The following is an 18,887-nucleotide window of genomic DNA, read 5'->3' as shown; positions in this document are numbered from 1 at the left end:
CCAGCAGCGGTCCATCCGTCAGCCGCCGTGGCCAGCTTTTAATCTGCGACCCGCGGGAGGGCGGACGCCCCCACAGCTGTGGCCAAGAGGCTGCCCGGGACAGGTGGTGCCCCCCCCGAAAGGCCCATGGCTGGGGGGGTGACACCTCCTCACTGACAAAGGGTCCCCACCTCTAGGCCGTGCCCCCGCAGTCTCTGGATGCGATGGGAGGGGCTGCAGTCCATGTCCGGCTCCAACTGCGGGGATGCGTATGCGCACTTGGATGCGGTCGCCGTTCTCTGCTTCTCCCGGGGAATCTGCAGGCGGGATCTTATGGATGCATGTTAGGCTCCCTGATTTGCATCTCCAGCCTTGTGGTAGTCATAGCTGGACGAGAGAGACAGGAGAAGTAACAAGAGGGTCAAAGTGAGAAATGTCAGGCGTTGTTTCTGACTTAGCCAGAGGGTGAACCATGTGCTGTGGGGGTGATTTTTACATTTTTTATTTGCAGGCAGCCTGCTCCCTATCGTTGGGGTTATCCGTGTCGTTTATTATGAGCGTCACCGGGACATTATCAGCGGCCGATTAGAGCCGAACCCCAACCCGGTTGTGGTTAATGTGGCTTCCAGCAGGAAAAGGAAGCTCGAGTGTTTGGCTCGCAGAGATTCAGATTCCCATCACCGTCTGTAAGCGAGGAAGCAGGCAGGGATGCGCTTAAGGCCCCTAAAAATTGCAGGAGAAGGAGGTGCTCACTGTCACCATCTGCTTAGGGACGTTCAGGTGACATGAGAGGAAGCGGCGACAGTTCGCAGCCAGCGACGGAGATGAAGGTATTCAGATGTGCTGCTGCGTCCCAGTGCTTGGGTTCGACCGGTGATTAGCGGCCGTGCCGATAAACCCAGCCTGTTGGAAACCTGATGGGACTCTGGAACTTTGTGTGGGAGATGCCTGGATGAGCAGCACTTGTGTTTCCGTGCAGATAATGGTATTAAAACCCCCTTTTCTCTTTTCCTGGGAGCTTCCTTTGTGTTCGGCCTGTTAATCGCTGCGTCGCTCTTGTGAGCTCAGAGCTGCGGCCGTCACCCGCACGTTCGCAACCGGCGCCGCCATGACAACCACACATTTTTACTTCTCCGTTTTGGTGTCAGCGCGGAGAAGGGGGCCGTGCTCACGTCCGCCGCCCCGCTGTCATTGACCTGACTGCCTATCTTTAGGCGGTCCGCCGCTCGGCCGCGGGCCCCCGTCACGGAGCGCTGCACCGCACAGTCCCTCCGATGTCCTGAAGGGGGATGCCGGCGTCTGCCGCAGACACGTCCTCATGCCGCCCGCTGCTGATGCGTCTGCTCCTCGCTGGCCTGGATCCGCCGGCAGACGAAGATGCTTTGCAGGCCTCCGGGAAATGTCCCGCTTTCCTGGACTGGGGGGTGGAGGAGGCAGGCGGGTCGCAGGTGGAGTCTGCCTGCCTGTTACTGTATTTACTGCCCCCCCCCCCCCAAACTAGTCCAAGTATGTCTCATCCGTCGCGATCTAACGCAAGCCTGCTATTTAAACTGCACCAGGGCACAAACCGGCACTTTTTTTTTTTACCTGATATCGTCCCTGAGGTCAGAGCCCTAAGCACTGGATTAGGACGGGCAGGATGTTTGGAATCCCGTGGTCGCAAGCCGAGGGTGAAGCGGCTAATGGCGAGAGGACGGTACCTTTCTGTGGCGCTCCGGAGGGCCGCTGTCCAGCCGAGGCGCTGGGGGGAGTGTGGCAGTGATGGGGCCCAGAATATATGGAGAACAGAAGGTGTCCTGAGTAGACATGTGGACCACGCTGTATGAACAATCCTCTCTCTCTCCCGCTCTCGTTTTCTCTCTTGCCCTCCCTCCATCCCTCGCTCCCTCCCTCCATCCCTCCCTCAGAGTGCCAGCTGATGAAGACTGAACGACCAAAGCCCAACACATTCATCATTAGATGTCTACAATGGACCACGGTCATTGAGAGGACCTTCCACGTGGACACGCCGGAGGAAAGGTAGGCTCCCCCCCCCCCCCCCCGCTGCCCGTGACCTTGGCCGTGACCCCCGTGACGACCCCACTGCTCCAGGCTCGCCACACCCTCCCCATAATGCCTGACATTAGAGCCCATTTGGCTGCGTAACCGCGGCTGTCCGGCTGCGTAACCGCGGCTGTCCGGCTGCGGCCGCATCACCATCATCGGGGCTGAAAGGAATAACGCAGCTTGCGGGCCGCAGCTCAGTGACATTCCTGCGATGGTTCGGCGCTGCAGGTCCCCGTGCCCTTCGGAAAGTTCTGGGCCGCTCCATCCTCCGGCACACGGCTGCTTTTGTACTCAACATAAATAAATACCCAAACATCCCCGAAATAACATCAGAGGCCATCCAAATGGAAGCGGTCTGGGGCGTGGATCGTCCCCCCCATGCAGCCCGACAGAATGTCCTGGCAGCGGGCCTGCGGCCGGACCCGAGTCCCCCCGTCCGTTAGAATGTTTGATGCTCGGCGACGACACGAAAAAAACAAACGAGGTGATTAGTAGCCTCTGCGGCTGGTGGTGGTCTGGCAGAGCTGCCTTTCCAGTGGCAGGGGCATAAATTATCCAGCTGTTCGGTCTTCGGGAGACGGGCCGGGGATGGGCAGCGGCGTGCCAAGGTGGGGTTGGGGGGGGGGGTGGCTTGTTTTGCAGATCGGTGGATAAAATGGGGATCCTGCAGGAAATGCTGCTGAAGATGCCTGAGAATGTCGCATGTCATGTCATTTACATGCAGGTCGGAGATTCTGCGATTGGGTGATGCTGTAAAGCACCCCCTAGGTCCACACAGCACCCGTCAAACTGCCTCCGTGATCGGCAGCCATTACCATGTGCTGCTGTTTATCGAGGTCACTGGAGATAGACCAAAAAAGTGGGATCTGACCCTGTAGCACAGTTGAAGCAATCAGCACTGTGAGAGCGAATGACCCCTATGACCTTGTGGGTCCTAGCTAATAGTCACTGTATGCGTGTAACCATCAGGTCTACACTGAATGGGTGTGTGACTGTGGCTCCCTTTCATTAGGGTGCCCTGCATTCTGAAAACGGCACAGGCAATGTGATTAAAATACTGATACGAGACGACGTGCAGATGGGAACTGCAGACGTAGGTCGAAGCAGCGGGTTAAAAGGGCTCATTCCTGATGGGCAGGTTAATCCGAGCTCGTCCGATGATGATTAGCATAGGTACCGCCTCCCAAACGGAGGGAGCCGCAGGGTGAGGAGCGGGAACGAGCCCCCGACCTCGGGACGGGCTGTTCTGCCAGGACCGGGTCACACGTCCCGTGTCCCGTGTCGCAGGGACGAGTGGACAGATGCCATCCAGATGGTGGCTGACAAACTCCAAAGACAGGAGGAGGAGAGGATTCAGTGCAGCCCCACGTCACAGATCGACAACATCGGTGAGGAGGAGATGGACACCTCCACCAGCCACCATAAACGGAAGGTGAGGCCCGGGAAATGGGGCGGGTGCGACGGACGCCTGCTGTGTTCATGCATTTTGGGACGACCGTCCATGGCTGACGCCCTATCAAACCTCCACATGAGCTTGGTTAACTGTCGCAGTTCCTGTAAGAATTGAATGCAAGTCTGTTTGCAGGCCAAAAGTGAATTTATAGTGGGTCAAACATTGTCTTTGATTTGGTTTTCTTTGCTTTAGTCTGCCATTTCTATAATGATTTTGAGGATTTCTCATGAGTTATATTTACATCAGTACATTTATGATTGTTGTATCCATATTTGTCTTCCAGACCATGAATGACTTTGACTACTTAAAGTTGCTGGGTAAGGGAACCTTCGGGAAGGTCATTCTGGTGCGGGAGAAGGCCAGCGGCAAATATTATGCAATGAAGATCCTCAAGAAAGAAGTCATTATTGCAAAGGTGGGTGTCCGTGTGCTGCATTCAGCCTTCCCCATGCAGCACAGTCATCCAGAATAAGAATGAACTGCATTAGCTATCATATGAAACGAAATAAAGTTCTTTGTTTTCATAAGGCAAATTCTGGAAGAGTCCGTCTGTTTGCATTGTGTAGTTCTCAGAGATCTTCAGTCTGGGAGTTTCACGCTTGCCCTGCTTGGTAACTCCGCAGTCATCCGAGGTCGAGTGCATAACGACGGGCCGATAACCAAACCACCTGTTTTTTCCTCCCCCAGGACGAAGTGGCCCATACTCTCACAGAGAGCAGAGTATTAAAAAACACCAGACACCCTTTCCTAACTGTGAGTCTTTCTTTTATTTGTTCGGGAAGCATCTGACATGCCGCAGAAACGTACACGGAAAGGGGGTGGGGGATCAACACGCCTTAACGCAAACATTTTGATTGTATGTACATGGTCCCCCCAGAGACTAATTATAATTCAGCGAATAAACTGTTATAAATGAACAGCTCAAATGTAGCTGTGCATCTGCTGTGAAGTCACCACAGAGAAGCCATTTTAGTGACACTCCAGATGCTGCTGTGAAATGCAAAGCGCGCACACCAGGTTTAGCGAAACAATTAAGGCGTGCGCTTCAAGACACGGCCCCCCCCGCCACACGCTTTGAAAGCCACCGCCGATGCTCTCATGTAAAGTGGAACAGCCCCCCCTCCCATCCTGCCCGGCGCCCCCTTCCCGACCCCCCCTGACTCCCCCCCACCCTCCTTGTCGTTTCAGTCTTTGAAGTATTCCTTCCAGACTAAGGACCGCCTGTGCTTCGTGATGGAGTACGTCAACGGCGGCGAGGTAAGCGGCCTCTGCCAGCCACGGGCCCCCTTCCGGAAGGTCCTCCAGTCTCTGTCTTAAATGCCATGAACACGGCAGGCCACATGTGGCATGGTGGTGTCACTGCTGTTGTACCTTTGACAGGGTTCTGGACCTGAATTGAAATTAAAGGGGGGGGGGAATGGGCTGCAATCATACAAAAAAAACACCCTCCCGGAAAGAGCGTTAAGGAGACGTGCCGGTGCTTAATGAGTAGATTTATGGCGATCAGCTGAGTGCGGCTGAGCTCCCCGGCGAGTTCCTGTCTTCGCGCTGTCCCGCCGTTCCTACAGTTCATGCCGCTGTGGGTTTATAATCAGAGAATCACTCATAAGCACCGGCGCACAGCAGCCCATTCATCACACCGGACGGTGACACGCCCCCCGATGACGTCGGTATCCCTCCGGGCCGCTCTTCTCAGGGGGTGTTACTGTAAGTGCTGACAAGCGGCAGATTTATGGCGGCCAACCGCTCCGACCACCCCCACTGTGAGGGAGGGGGCGTGGCCCGATGTTTCAGGTCCTGGTATACCCCCCATACCTGAAAATCACTGACCGCCTGCCCCCCCCCCCACCAGACCTCACAGAGGCCCAACGACAGCCCTCATTGGATATTTACAGTGGCGGCGTGAGTCCTGTGATACTTGGGTGCCCGGTGCCGTGCCGTCCGTAGTGGTACCTTGTTAGAGACGCAGCACATTGCGGCCGGACAGATAGTCTCACTCTTCACCTGGTTCCTGTGCAGGGGGAGTCGCGTGTGCCCCAAGCGTGAACTTGTGTGTACCCATCACCTTCAGCACCCTTCGATTTTTAAAGTAGCGATCCTGTCGTTTCGGGGGTGGGGGGGGGGGGCGTGTAATCAGGAGGCGGACAATGTCTCATTCATTCCCTCAGTCTGAGCATCACCTGCTCCCTGCATCCGGCCCCCCGCCCCCACACAGCGATCCGTATGTGTATGCCCCCCCCACACACACACCCACCCACCCTCCCTCAAAAACCTGGACGCTCACAGCTGCCAGCGTGGTGATGAAGGCGCACCTGTCCCCCCCCGCCCCCCGCCCCCTGACTGATCAGGCTGCCCGTTAGCGCTCCCCGGGAGGCCGTGTGCGAAACGCCCCACGCATCAATTAAGCAGGAGCTGCCTGCTTGGCGTGCTCCGGGCCGCTCCGTGTGAGGCGGCAGGGGGATCCACACAGGGGGTGGGGGTGGGGGGGGTCTCTTTAAAAAACATAAAGGGCTAATGGGGGACGGGCGGGGGCGCACTAGCAGGGCGCTAACCTGAGCGCGCAGAGCGCCGGGCAGCCAGACGCCCCTAACGAGGCTGGTGTATTGATTAAAGCTGGGCATTAAGAGGCGGCGGCAGCGGCGGCGGGCCCCGCTGGAGAGGAAATGATGCGGCATCTGCCGAGGAGGCCCCGCCCGCGTCCTCAGAGGGCCCCCGCCATCTATCATCTCAATATGGCGGCGGGAGGCCGTTTGTGTTGTGTTAATTTCCCCCAATAAATCAGTAATTATTGCGACTCTGTCCCCGCTGTTTATCCTGCAGCTGTTTTTCCATTTGTCGAGAGAGCGGGTGTTCTCCGAGGACCGCACGCGCTTCTACGGCGCCGAGATCGTCTCCGCTCTGGACTACCTGCACTCCGCCAAGATCGTATACCGGGACCTCAAGGTAACCAGGATAACAATAAAGAAAATAATGGTAATAAATAAAATCAGGAAAGCAGAAGGTGATCAGGTATTCTGGAAGCTGCTCCTGTTTGGTCTGTGATCGTGTGTGTGTGTGTGTGTATATGAGTGTGCGCGCGTGAGTGTGTGTGCGTGTGCGCATGGGACTCCGGTTGTGAGAAACGTAATTAAAAGCTGCAGAGTTTGGGGAGGTGAGGAAGTGGGTTTTTGGAAAACATCAAACTCTCACGGCTGTAAAAGATGCCACAGTGTTTTGCTTACAGCCTTGGACTAAGTGAGTGTGAGCAGTGCCAAAAACCTGGGGGGGGGGGGGGGAGAAAAGGCTGTGCTATTAAAATTAAAAGGGCCTTTTTTGGGGGGACAAATTGCCTGAAGTTTCCTCTTTCCATCTTGTTTAGGGGGAAAAAAACACACAGGCTGTTTACTTAAATTCTGAAATGCGGTACTGGCCGTACTTTGATAGGCTTGCGGACAGTGTGGAGCCCATCCTGTACGTTAAAAAACACACCGGCTTTGTGATGCCTGGGGCTGTTAACTGCCCTCACCGTCTGCTGCCCCTGTTCCCACCCTCAGCTGGAGAACCTCATGCTCGACAAGGACGGTCACATCAAGATCACTGACTTCGGCCTCTGCAAAGAAGGAATCACTGACGCTGCTACCATGAAGACGTTCTGCGGCACCCCCGAGTACCTGGCCCCAGAGGTAGGGGGCCCTGCCTCTGCTGCCCCCTTCAGGGCTGGGGTGGAAAGTCTGTAGCAAAGGATGGTGAATCTTTGGCGTCCGCTGGTGTCACTGGATGGGATGGTCTTTGTAGCTTTAGGAATTTTCACTTGAAGCTTTCTGGTGAGTAGAGCTGGGAAGTTAAGGGGATCAGAAGGATGATAGAGGAATTAGGCTTGGAGTGGAAACACCAGATGTGGAAGTTTGTGTGTGTGTGTGTGTGTGTGTGTGTGTGTGTGTGTGTGTGTGTATGTGGGGAGGGGGTCATCATTGGGGGACTGGGCCTTGAGGTGCGGATCATGACCCCATGGATGCTGACACCACGTAACGGATCTACTGCGCTATTATCAATGGGTCTGGCGGTGACTCACGGAGGAGCGCAGAGCCCGATGGGCAACCCTCCGGCATGACTCACACGGCGGCGGCGTTACCGTACGGCATGTGCAGAGCGCGGCGCGGGCTATCACGGCGGAGTGTGGCGGTAAACACAAACTGCACGCGAATCTGTTCTGTTCTCCGCACACGCCATTCCGCTCCTTTTCCACGGACGCGCCGGGACCGGGATGCAGGGAGACTGTGGTAGTTCCACCGCTCTTTTTCAGTGGGGGGGGGGGGGCAGAGCCCTGGACACAGGCTGCTGCTGTGGATGGCTTGTATATTTATCAAGTGCGGGGGGGTATCTCTGTGTTTGTGTGTGGGGGGGGGGGGATGGATTCCACTTGAAAAAGTACGGAAGACAATTTGGCGCTGGGTTTTGTTTTGGCTCCGGCCCTCCGCTGTGCCAGGAGATGGTTTGACTGTTGGTTATTTTTCACAAGAGTATGTGATTGCACTAAAAAGTACATGCTAAACAGAGGCAGATGGTGGCAGATGGGGAAGGTTGGAGGAAGGTGGCTGGAAAACCTGGAAATGTACACCGCCGTCCTGGTGTAAAAATAACAGAGCACGCGGCGAGCCAAGATGCAGACATGCAAAGTGGCCGGGATTAAAAACGGGGGGGGGGGGAGAGGGGGAAAGCATGAAGGAGAAGGGGGTTTGGGCTTGGGCGGGGAGCTGCCGGGGCGGGGGGGGTCTCTGTGTCACGGCAGTGAGTATCGGGTCGCTTCCAGTCTGTAATGTGACAAATGTAGTTTTTTTTTTTGGGGGGGGGTGTTCCTTTTTTTTTTTTTTTCTCTTTTCCTTGTGAGCCACACGGGTCCAGCGCAGCGCTCTGCGTGATCAGGAAGTTCGTTAAACATATTTCCCTGTACTCCGCCATTGTTCCGCGCTGCAGTTCCGGTCCATTTTGGACAGGTTTTGGGTGTTGCGGTGTTTGCGCTGACTTTGGGTGCTGTGGTTATTTTAAACAATGGCTGCCGTTCAGATTTTCTCTTTTTTTTCTCCCTTTTTTTCCGTTTTCTCCTGCAGCCGCTCGCGGATTCGCGGGAAGGTGTCTACGTCCATACGCCATTTCAGTGGGAATCTCGGCGATCGGCAACAGAGCATGAATATTCAAGCACGATGAATATTCACAAGTAAAATCATAATTAATGGTAAAATTTATATATTAAAAACACATTACTGGTATCATGATAGTAATTCTGCCTTGCTGTCTAGAGGTGAGGAATCTCATTCTCCGGATTGTTTCCTGAACTTCCGGACGGTCTGTAGGAGCGCTTTGACGCTGACGGCTTCGGCCGTGCGACGTCCGTGTGCTGAGCGCCGTTTTCCTCTCCTATCTTTCGCTGGCGTGTAGCAGCTTTGGCTTCTTGTCATTAAAGATTAACCCTCCCTGTAAACTGCAGAGGGTTACGCGGGAGTCAGAAGGCCTGAGTGTGTGCGTGCGTGTGCGTTTATGTGTGTGTGTGTGCGGGTGTGTGTGCGTGCGGGTATGTGTGTGCGCGTGTGTGAAAGAGAGAGAGAGAGCTGGCTGTTTTCTCAGGCCTGCTGGGGCGCGGGGCTGGTGGAGCCACAGGCCCTCTCTCTCCTCCTCCAGCCCCAGCCGGCCCTGCCAAGGGCCCCAGTCCTGGGAGCAGCAGCCCTGCCACATGGCCGCCCGAGCGGGGCCTGTTCCTCCCCTCTGGGCTCCCCGCTCCGCCTGTGGCTCTGAGATGGGTTGGGGGGGGGGGGCTGGCTCCGTGTGCGTTAATCGCGTCCCCTGCCTGCACCCGAGCTGCTCCTGCGAGTCCGACAGCAAGCCGGCCACTCGCGGGCCCCCAGCACTCGCGTCCGTTCGTGTGGGGCGCCCTCAGGGCCGAACGCCGCAGCTACGTAGCTACAAGGGAGCCACTCGAACCAGGAACCCGGCTTTGAAACATGTGGAATTTTATGAGCAGGGAGAATCTCCCATCTGGTACAGTCATGACTCACACCGCCTATTGCTGCAGCCTCAGATCTATTTTCAATACCGAAAGTGTCATGTTGCCCTCGCAGTGTTTAGCATTAGTAATCAATTGTCAATAAATTTCAGGCATTGTGTAGGGCCCTGTGTTTCTGCCCTGCCCAGTGTCCAGCAGGTTGTACAGCACCCTGCATCTCTGCCCTCCCCAGTGGTGACTGGGACAGCTACCCAGAATAGTGTGACCTGTGGACTCCAAAGTCTTCCATGGCCTGCGGCTGACAGGAAGCAGGGAATCACTGGCTTCCAGTCTCGTCCCTGGGTATATATGAGGCGAGTCATCGTTACTCGTCAAATTTGGAACATATGGCTACCTGGCGCTGGTTCAGCTGTGGCTGTCATTAAGCCGATGCATTAATTAGGGTTCCCCTTCGGAAGGCGCCCCTCCGCATCCAAACGGGTGGTCCATCCCCCCACGCTTCTTTGTCCCATGACAGCCACCCCCCACGAGAGGGACAGGAGCGGGAGCCCCAGGCACTGTCCTGATACCTCCCTGATACATCCACTGGTCCAGGGGTGGGGTCCAGGGTGGGGTCTGTGAGCGGGAGGGCCTCGCATGTGAAGCGAGCATGAACATGGTCTCCATGGCGCCCCCTCGTTGTCAGCTTTGAAATGCTGCCATCTTTGTTTGGTGCCGTAGGCACCAACCACAAGCTTGAAGGCTACAGCTCAGTCCTGCATTGCATGGATGTGGGTGCACGACCCGCTCCCTGATCGTTACAGCCATGACTTCCTAATCATTTGGCTCCGTCGCTGAATTCCTCGATACTTTGTGTGAGATGAAGGAATGATCTAGGTTTTTCTCACGCCGGCAAACGACTTTGTGGCATCTTGGCCGTCAGAATGTGATCGGTTGACCGGTGGTTGTCTCCCAGGTGCTGGAGGACAACGACTACGGCCGGGCGGTGGACTGGTGGGGGCTGGGCGTGGTCATGTACGAGATGATGTGCGGCCGGCTGCCCTTCTACAACCAAGACCACGAGAAGCTCTTCGAGCTCATCCTCATGGAGGACATCAAGTTCCCACGCACGCTTTCGGCCGACGCCAAGTCGCTGCTGTCCGGCCTGCTCATCAAGGACCCTAACAAAAGGTGCTGGATGTGGTCGCTTTGATGATGAAGATGGCTGCTTCGCGGGTGGCCAATGGGCACACACCCATGCCAGACAGGGATTACAGGCTCTGTCAGTCACTGCCTGGTTTAACCCAGTGGAAATGTTGATGAACTAACGGGTGGGTAGTGAGTTAAGCCTGCCCGTGATTGATGGGCAGCATAATCCATCCCATCCTGTTTTCAGCCTCGTCACTTGACATGGCTACCCAGAGCTCCCAAGCCAGTTAACATCTATGAAGCTAATTCCGTCACTGTGGATAATCTGTGTGCCAGTAATCTAATTCCCACTCAGAGTAATTATTATTCAGCTGCTCTGCTTTTATTATAGCCCGTTGTCGATTCTCTTTTCCGCAGACTCGGAGGAGGACCGGACGACGCAAAGGAAATAATGCGGCATAGTTTCTTTTCTGGAATCGACTGGCAGGATGTCTACGATAAAAAGGTAGAGTGGGTGGGCCTCTCCTGGCCAGGGGGCGAGTCCCCGAAATGGCTCTGATGCCACGCTGGCAGATCGCGGCTGTCACCCGTGTGAATCGGGGACTTCTTGACGTCGTCCTTGACGTCGTCGTTTCCGTCTCTCGCAGCTGCTCCCTCCCTTTAAGCCTCAGGTGTCATCGGAGACGGATACCAGGTATTTCGACGAAGAGTTCACGGCACAGACGATTACAATAACTCCACCGGAAAAATGTAAGTCTCCATCCTTCACCGTTCATACCTGCACCCGCACTACGACCTCAATGTGAATATGTATCACCTAGTGATAGAGCAACAGTCCCTGTGAGTGCCTTTGTGGGAAAATCTGCGTGTGAACCTACCTGCGCCGTCAGCATGCTGCTGTAGATGCGTTTCCATGCCAATCTTGTGTGATGTCATTGTCAGGGCCCGTAACCGGGGGCTCTGCTGAGTGTCGGGCTTGTGTGGTTCGCAGCCCCTTGGTTTAGGCCCCCCCGCCCAGTAATCTGTATGATCTCTCCCCCCAACCGCAGTTGACGAAGATGGGATGGACTGCATGGACAATGAGCGACGGCCCCACTTCCCCCAGTTCTCCTACTCCGCCAGTGGGCGGGAATAATTCCCCCTCTGCCCCCCCCCTCCCCCCCCCCCCGCACGGCCAGTACTGCGTCATCATCGTTTTAGGCTAGCACTGGAAAACATTAGCTCGTCAACATGACCAACCAGCCTGACCCCCTTTCCCAGTTCGCCTTGTTCGCTCTGAGGGTCCTTATTTATTGCGTACATGGAAAGGACCATTCCACTTTTTTCTGTTTTTTTTTTTTTTGTTTTTTTTTTTATTTTATGGGAACTTGGGATTTTGCACGTAGGGTCAGGCCTCTCCAAGTCCGGCCCAGGTTAAAGAGCCCTTCACATTCAGCGACAGTTGACTGGATGGGCCAGACTGTTTCGTTTGTCACGTTAGTTTGTATTTGTGTTTGTTTTTTTTTCTTTTGTTGTTTCTTGTGTTTGCATTAGACTGAGAGCCGTTCACATTCCTCATGGTGAACTGTAACAAAATGTTTTCATTTCCGCCGCTCAGATGGGTGGTGTGGGGGAGTGGCAGGGGGCGGGGTTATCGCATGGCCTATGACCCACAGGGAGCCCTTTCGCTCACATTGCTGCGGTGTCCCGGTGGTGGGGGGGGGGGAACTCCCCAGGCCGGAATCCAAACTGCCGTAAAACTGATCGCTCAGGCCAACCTAGGACAGGCTGCACTCGGGCCCACTCTGGCCAGAGGAATATGCAGGTGATACTTGGGACAGAAGCGTTTCCCACAGCTCTCATGGATAAGGCAGACGGGTGGCTTGGGTGCGTCTCTCACCTCCTGTTCCACGGCTGTAACCAACCTCAGGCTTTTTAATTAGCGTCGTCTTTGCAGGTACACGTTAAACTCGAGATTATTCTGCCGGCCCGATCGCTGTATTAACGGAGCGATACGTAGGATGGAGGGCAGGGTGTGTAATCCAGAGTTGTGTGTCAGCGTGACCGTCAGACCTGGGGAGTATTTCCAGAAGGATACAGAATTGACAGCAATGTGGGCTGAAGAGACCCTGGGAGACGGAAGCCGTTGCTGTACCTGCCGATGGCTTCGGGGGGGGGGTTTCTGAGTGACAGGGTGAGCCTGTAAGCTTTGGTACGTGTCCTCATTGGGCCGGGGGGAGACCCGATTTCTGTTGACTGCAAATGCCGTTATTTTTATATAAATATAAATAATTGGGCTGATGGCAGATATTTTTCCCTCCCTTTGGTAATGTAAATATGCAATATGCTTTTTGACATATCACTGCTAGAGAACAGTTTTGTGTTATTGTGTTAATAGCTGGCTGACAAAAACAAAACGAAATGTAACTTTTGGGGCTTTGTTTACTGTTCATGATGCTACTTCCTGTATGTGCTGGAGGGGCTGCTGACCTTGGGGTGGGATCATAGAGGGGTCTGGGTTCCTGCCCCCCCCTCCAGACTGCTTAAATGTGCAATCACAGGAAGTTTGAGCATTTCATAACTGACCAGTCAGCCCAGAGGAAACACTGTTAATATTGTTCAAAGTGGGATATTGTTTTTTTGCACCACAATGACGGCTTCAAATTGTGTTTTATTTATTTGTTCTAACTGAATTGTTGGTGTTATTAGGGGAATTTTTTTTTGTTCTGGATTAAAGGCACCTCCAAATGGCTTAAGAATGTAGTTTTGGCGCATTGCTAAGGTTTAATGTTTTTTTTTTTTGTTTTTTAGTTACATTTTCTTACCAAACTGTTACAGCAAAAGCCCTGTTGAAGACTGGCTTCAGTCCTCTTGTCGCTCTAGTGTTTATTTTGTTATTTAAATGTACGCATGTAAGGGTCTCACATTCAGTACAGTTTAGTCACCACAATGCTGTCAGAACACGGCAGATTCCCCCCCACCCCCCCGGCAAAAGGGCTGTGTGAGATGGAAATGCTGCTTCTGTCCTGTGGCACTTGCTAATCCCCCCCCCCCCCGGGTCTTATTCTGTGTTCATTTTTGTATGTACATGTATAGGAGCACCGAAGAAACTTGTTTAAATGAACATGTGCTATTCAGATGAGTCTGAAATTGCTGTATAATAAGCGGGACTGTTCCCAGCGCCCCCTACTGGGAGACGTGGAGGGCCGCGGTGAAGCGGCCATGTGACAGTACCTGCTGGAAGGATTGGGCAGTGAACCTGGGGGTCATTTATACACCAGTTACACCAGTGGGTGAACTGCAATACTGTCCATGGGCAGGATTTTCTGACTCACTCACAAATTCATTACTTAGAAGTTTCTACTTGACAGCCAGCAGGGATGCTGTGCTGAGATCTGCTAATGCTATAAGGATTTTTTTTTTGTTCACAGAAATATATATGAGGGTCCATGAGAAGGAGAGTTCTGATCTTGGATCAGGAAATAACATTAAGTCTTACAATATAAGCACTGAATGCTGGATTTGTTTATGGCTATGAGAGGACCAGCTAACTGGACAGCACTGGGACAGTCTGGTGCAGGGTAGAGGTGGGAATATTCTCCCTTTGGTGGGTTTGTATGAGAGATGGGGGGCAAAATCATTGTCCAGTCAGGAAGTGTAATGCTGTGTGTGTGTGTGTGGTTGGGGTGGGGGGGCAGGTCTGTGTTTCGAGGGGCTGGTGACAGCTGGGACCATCGAGATCCTGGTTAGGTGCTTCATCTAAAAGCGCCATCCTGCAATATCCGTGCAAAGTCATCTGCCACTAGGACGATTTGAGGGCAGTAATGTTCTGTTGGGAGAGGTCCACTCATGTTGCACTGTTTAAAATGGTATTCCCACATTCTGTGCTGATCGGTGCTGTGCGGATTCTGGAGGAAATGTTACCGTTCAGCACCACAGGTCCGTCAGTATTCTTCCATGGGACACACCACTGTGTTAACTGTCCACATAATTCTAATTATTTACATACAGCTAATGCCATTGAACGGTACCAGCTACTTAATCCATATCACAGCGGCACAGTGGACAGACGTGCGTGTGAAGCGACGGACAGCGTCCGTGCTGAGTCTCGTAGCTGTCAGTGGCTCCGGGGACCCCCCGGCAAAGAGTTTGACCCAGAATCCTCGTATTAAAAAGAGAGAGTGCAGGAGTTGCCTGAGGGTGGGGTGGAGACGGCGCTTATGTGCTGTGATACCACTGGTCCTTGTGGAGGACGAATGGACCCTGTGACAGCAGAATGGCTGGATCTGAGAGAGAGAGAGTGTGAAAGTGGAGGTCCTGATGACTGAGATTAAGATATCAGACTCACATCTGGTGTGGAGTAGAGAGGGGAATGACAGACGGACACCAGTGATTCTGCATGTGCCAAGAGGTGCTCAGGCTTCTGTTCTGTACGTAAGCAGGAATTTACCAGAAAGAGAGGGAACTGCAGGACTACACTGGCAAATGAGTGACAATGGTCACTGCTGTGTGTTAAGTGGCTGTCGTTGTGGGATAGTCTTAAATCTTGTTGGACAGATCCATTAAAAAGACCTTAATGTACAATCTTGTCATTTCATCTTCAGTCTTTATAGTTCATGTGCACTGAGAAGTGGCATTTTGTGCTGAAGGACTGGTTGGTTTTTGTTGTGATTATTATGTTGATTGTATTTCGATTTAAACTGAAGGATTGGAGAGAACATGTCACCAAGAAATGGTGGATTTTTCTGTAGAGCGATGGATGCCACTCGAGGCAAATTTAACGGCGAATCAAGATAGGTCTGTCGGGGGTGGAAAGCGCCGGCCCCAGATTCATGCCGTTCAGAATAAGCTATCCTGGTCCACAGACAGATGGAGAAGGTGGATGCTGACAAGCTCCAGCCCCACCAGTCTGTAGGCTCGCCTGCTTCAGCCGCCACTTAAACCGTCTTTGCTTTGATTGAGCTCGACTGAATTAAAGGCTCGATTTAAATCGCATGCAGCCAAGTGCATTCACTGAGTTCTCGCCTTAATTCTTCAGCTGTGTTAAACCCGATTAGTTAATTGTCATTAAAGGCACAGGTGCAGCTTTGATTAGAATATGCAGCCTCTGATTCTTTGTGAAACTTAAACCATCATATTATTTATAGACTGCTTAAGTGCTGCCACTATTAACTAAACTAAGTAATCATTGATTAAAATACTGAACGCTGCTTCATTCAAAGGGGCAACAATGTGCATGTAATTAGCATCTCATTTCACTGTTCATAAGGCTTGACTTTATGGGTAATCTGAGGAGACACTGAGTCTCGACCTTCGCTTTGGACTGGTGTGCGGCCCGTTCGGTCGACACCTCGATCAAAGCCAGAAGGTTAATCGAACCAGCCAGTGGCTTGAGGAGGTGGCTGGAGCGAAGGAGCCGGGTGATGATGCCCCCTGGGGGTTCTGTGGCAGCACTGCAGAAGGAAAGGATAGGGAAATATGACAGAAACGGGTGATGGAAGGAGGAGGATGTGCAAGTCGGCCGGTGGAGGAGATGACGGATGGACTGGTGTTTCTGAATGGCGAAGGAGGCCAATGCTGCCTATGTGAAGTGCACATAGAGACTGTATCACTACTGTGGTGGGGGGGGGGGTGACTTGAGGAACCAGAAAGCCGACAGCTGCCACACGGATATTGGCATCCCCGCGATGCTCTTCCACTTCTCAGACATTCAAACTGGAGGATTTCACATGGGGCAGAACAGGATTCTGATAGAGTGGTCTGAACCAAAGCATGGTGATGTGGGTGTGACATCACAGGAAGGGGAGGGGCATGGGCGGGGCCAATCTAAGGGTCATAGACACATGGTAGTCACAACAGTCGCTGGAGGAGTCTGTTGTAAATGACTGAAGTGCAGGTTGAACAACATTGCTTGACGAATGCTTGCTACAGCTTGGCATGACAGAATATTCTGTGGTAAATGGTCACTCCCACTGCCTGCTTCTGTACTGTGATCTCAAACTGCCCACAGAGTTGCTGAAGGGGGTTCCACCCGGTCCGGCCCTCGGGGGGCAGCGGTTACTGCAGCAGTTGCCTCTGGTCAGACTCCTTCATTCACTTACAGTCTTCCAGAGTGTTTTGGGGTGCAGGTGGTGCACAGCTCCACTAGATTAGAGTGTTTGATTTATTTTTTAAATCCTCCTGATGTAACATCAGTATTTATTTTAAGGGTTAAATGTACAAAAATAGACTCATACTGCTGATGTTTTGTTTCAATATTGTTTTTTGTTGTTATTTATTAATTAATTCCTTGTTGCATATTCCCGTCCAGGGTATAACAGTGCGTTTCCTTTGGAATCCAGTGTTTTGGGAGGTTGGGGAGACCCTTATTTAGTTTGTGTGAACTGTCTGTTCAGTTATCTTTTTTACACCCCTGAAAAGCTGTTTTACCATTAAGGTAGGACACACAAAGACGCAGATGCTACGTCTGTACAGGATCTTGCTCGTTCTGATTGGAACCGATGTCCTTTCTGTAAACGACACCTGTGACTGTGCTGACGTGGTTCCGCTTGGCCTAATGATGTTGAAAGCTCCCGGGTCACCTGATGTGTTCAGTTTGGCTCCAGTGAGTCAGCACAGGGATGGGAGCTATCAATGGGTGTGATGTCGTATGTGAAGGATGACAAACGTTACAGCATATTACTACTGAAACGGACGGTCGCTTGACAACACTTGTACAAAAAAAAAAAAAAAAAAAAAGGTTGACGTTTTCCATTCCACAGTTTAAAAGAAAAGACCCACAGTGGGCCGTGAGTAGCACTTTCATTCCTACTGCTCTTTTTATACGTTTGACTGAGGAAATGTCACTGCTTAAGAAGTTTGATCAAAAATGGGAAAAAGTGACTAAAAGCACAGAAGCCCCCCCCCATGTTTTTAATTATGACAGTTAATATTATTTGTATAAATGTAATATTTCTTTGTGTGAAGTGCAGATGACCAGGTGTGTGGATGAGCTCTGGGCAGGAGACTCTCTCTGTGACACTGACGGGGTCGTCCCCCACCCATGAGCCTGTGTGATGCCCTCTGCTGCCCAAAGAGCAGGTCTGAGTCCTGCGGTCACTCAGACGCAAGTGTCAGACACACTGGGCAACAAGGCGACGGCATAGTCGTGGGAAGGCCCCACTCTTCCTCGACTCGACCCCCCCGCCAGTGTCAATCTTTCTACAGTTACTATCACAACCACTCAACTCACAGGTTCATGAGATAAATTAACTATAATACTGATGGAGCCCCAGCACGATTCAGGTCGGCTTCCCGTTTTAACCCTCCGATCGAATGGCTCTCGTACCGTGGGATGGCCCCTCCCAAAGGAAAAAAGTGTAGAAGAGCTGGGCTGTGGCCATGCCCCCCCCCAGGGTGGAGCCTGGGGGCTGCTGTGCCTGGGGGCTAGGGCCGTACACCTTTTATCATCTGGCCGAGCACCGATGTGGATTCTATCCTTACTAACTGCAGGGTCTATACAATATATACATATATAAATATATATATAAATAAATAAAATATATATATTTATATATTTTACACCTCAACGTACACTCTTTGCTGCTACTGTTTGTACTGTCTACAACAGATTTTCTTGTTATCTTGCTCCTGGTCGTGTATTTTGAACGAGCATGAATTGTAAAGTATTTATTTAAAGAAAAAAAATTACAAATCAAAAAAGACAAAAAAGAAACCGACTTGTAATTATTAATTTTACGTCCACGTAGCTTTAGAGTTTGTGACATTTCTTGACCTTGCTTAGCTGTCGATGGATCCATGTTAAGATCTAGTCGTGTGGTTCAGGATTTTAAGCAGAAGGGACTAAAGAGAAAAAAATTGAATTACTGTCAGTCATATTTAAAGGATAAAATGTTATTTCCTTGAGAACAGGACCCACAAGGATGTGAAAATAATCTGCAGGAAACTGTTTTTTTGTACACTGCACATCCTTAGTATTTTTACATGTAAATGTATATGATAGGGTGCACATTACCTTCCTTCCTACAGACAGCTGAAATAAAACATTATGTCAATCTGCTTCAGGCCTGTGTCTGTGTGCCGCTGTCTTCTGTGACCCAGTTGAACGCGCATGACGGGCAGCTGCTACCATTCAGAAGTGTTTGTCTATGTATGGAACATATTAGGGGTTTGTCTCTCCCACTCCGACAATACAGCAGCATCTACATACATGGTCTATGATACGATTTAGATCAGTGAAACGCTATTTTGCACTGTGAAGCTGCCTGACAGTTACAGTAATAAGATCTTGGGGGAAAAACAGTAATATTACGCGACGAGTGTATT

The 18,887-nt window shown here is 52.1% G+C and overlaps 2 protein-coding genes across 5 annotated transcripts in view; one reads left to right on the top strand and one right to left on the bottom strand.

Annotated features, from left to right (window-relative positions):
- akt3a (v-akt murine thymoma viral oncogene homolog 3a) overlaps positions 1-18,625 on the top strand; it is a 67,605-nt gene extending 48,980 nt beyond the window's left edge. For 2 of the 3 annotated variants that reach the window (XM_072709425.1, XM_072709424.1), the window contains 11 exons: positions 1,887-1,998; positions 3,313-3,457; positions 3,762-3,893; positions 4,166-4,231; positions 4,667-4,735; positions 6,299-6,421; positions 7,012-7,140; positions 10,411-10,625; positions 11,001-11,088; positions 11,231-11,333; positions 11,633-18,625. In XM_072709425.1, coding sequence (XP_072565526.1) covers positions 1,887-1,998; positions 3,313-3,457; positions 3,762-3,893; positions 4,166-4,231; positions 4,667-4,735; positions 6,299-6,421; positions 7,012-7,140; positions 10,411-10,625; positions 11,001-11,088; positions 11,231-11,333; positions 11,633-11,718 — 1,268 coding nt within the window. In that variant the 3' untranslated portion in view covers positions 11,719-18,625. The other variant, XM_072709426.1, reaches the window with a different exon arrangement.
- sdccag8 (SHH signaling and ciliogenesis regulator sdccag8) overlaps positions 18,216-18,887 on the bottom strand; it is a 37,243-nt gene continuing 36,571 nt past the window's right edge. For both annotated transcript variants that reach the window (XR_002840202.2, XR_002840203.2), the window contains exon 19: positions 18,216-18,707. The gene's annotated coding sequence lies outside the window, so the exon portion shown is untranslated. The remainder of the gene's footprint in view (positions 18,708-18,887) is intronic.

This window comes from Paramormyrops kingsleyae, chromosome 3 (assembly GCF_048594095.1).
Source record: "Paramormyrops kingsleyae isolate MSU_618 chromosome 3, PKINGS_0.4, whole genome shotgun sequence".
In the NCBI taxonomy this organism is placed as follows: Eukaryota; Metazoa; Chordata; class Actinopteri; order Osteoglossiformes; family Mormyridae; genus Paramormyrops; species Paramormyrops kingsleyae.
The sequence above is the reverse complement of the archived record's forward strand: the minus strand, read 5'-3'. Positions and strand labels throughout refer to the sequence as shown.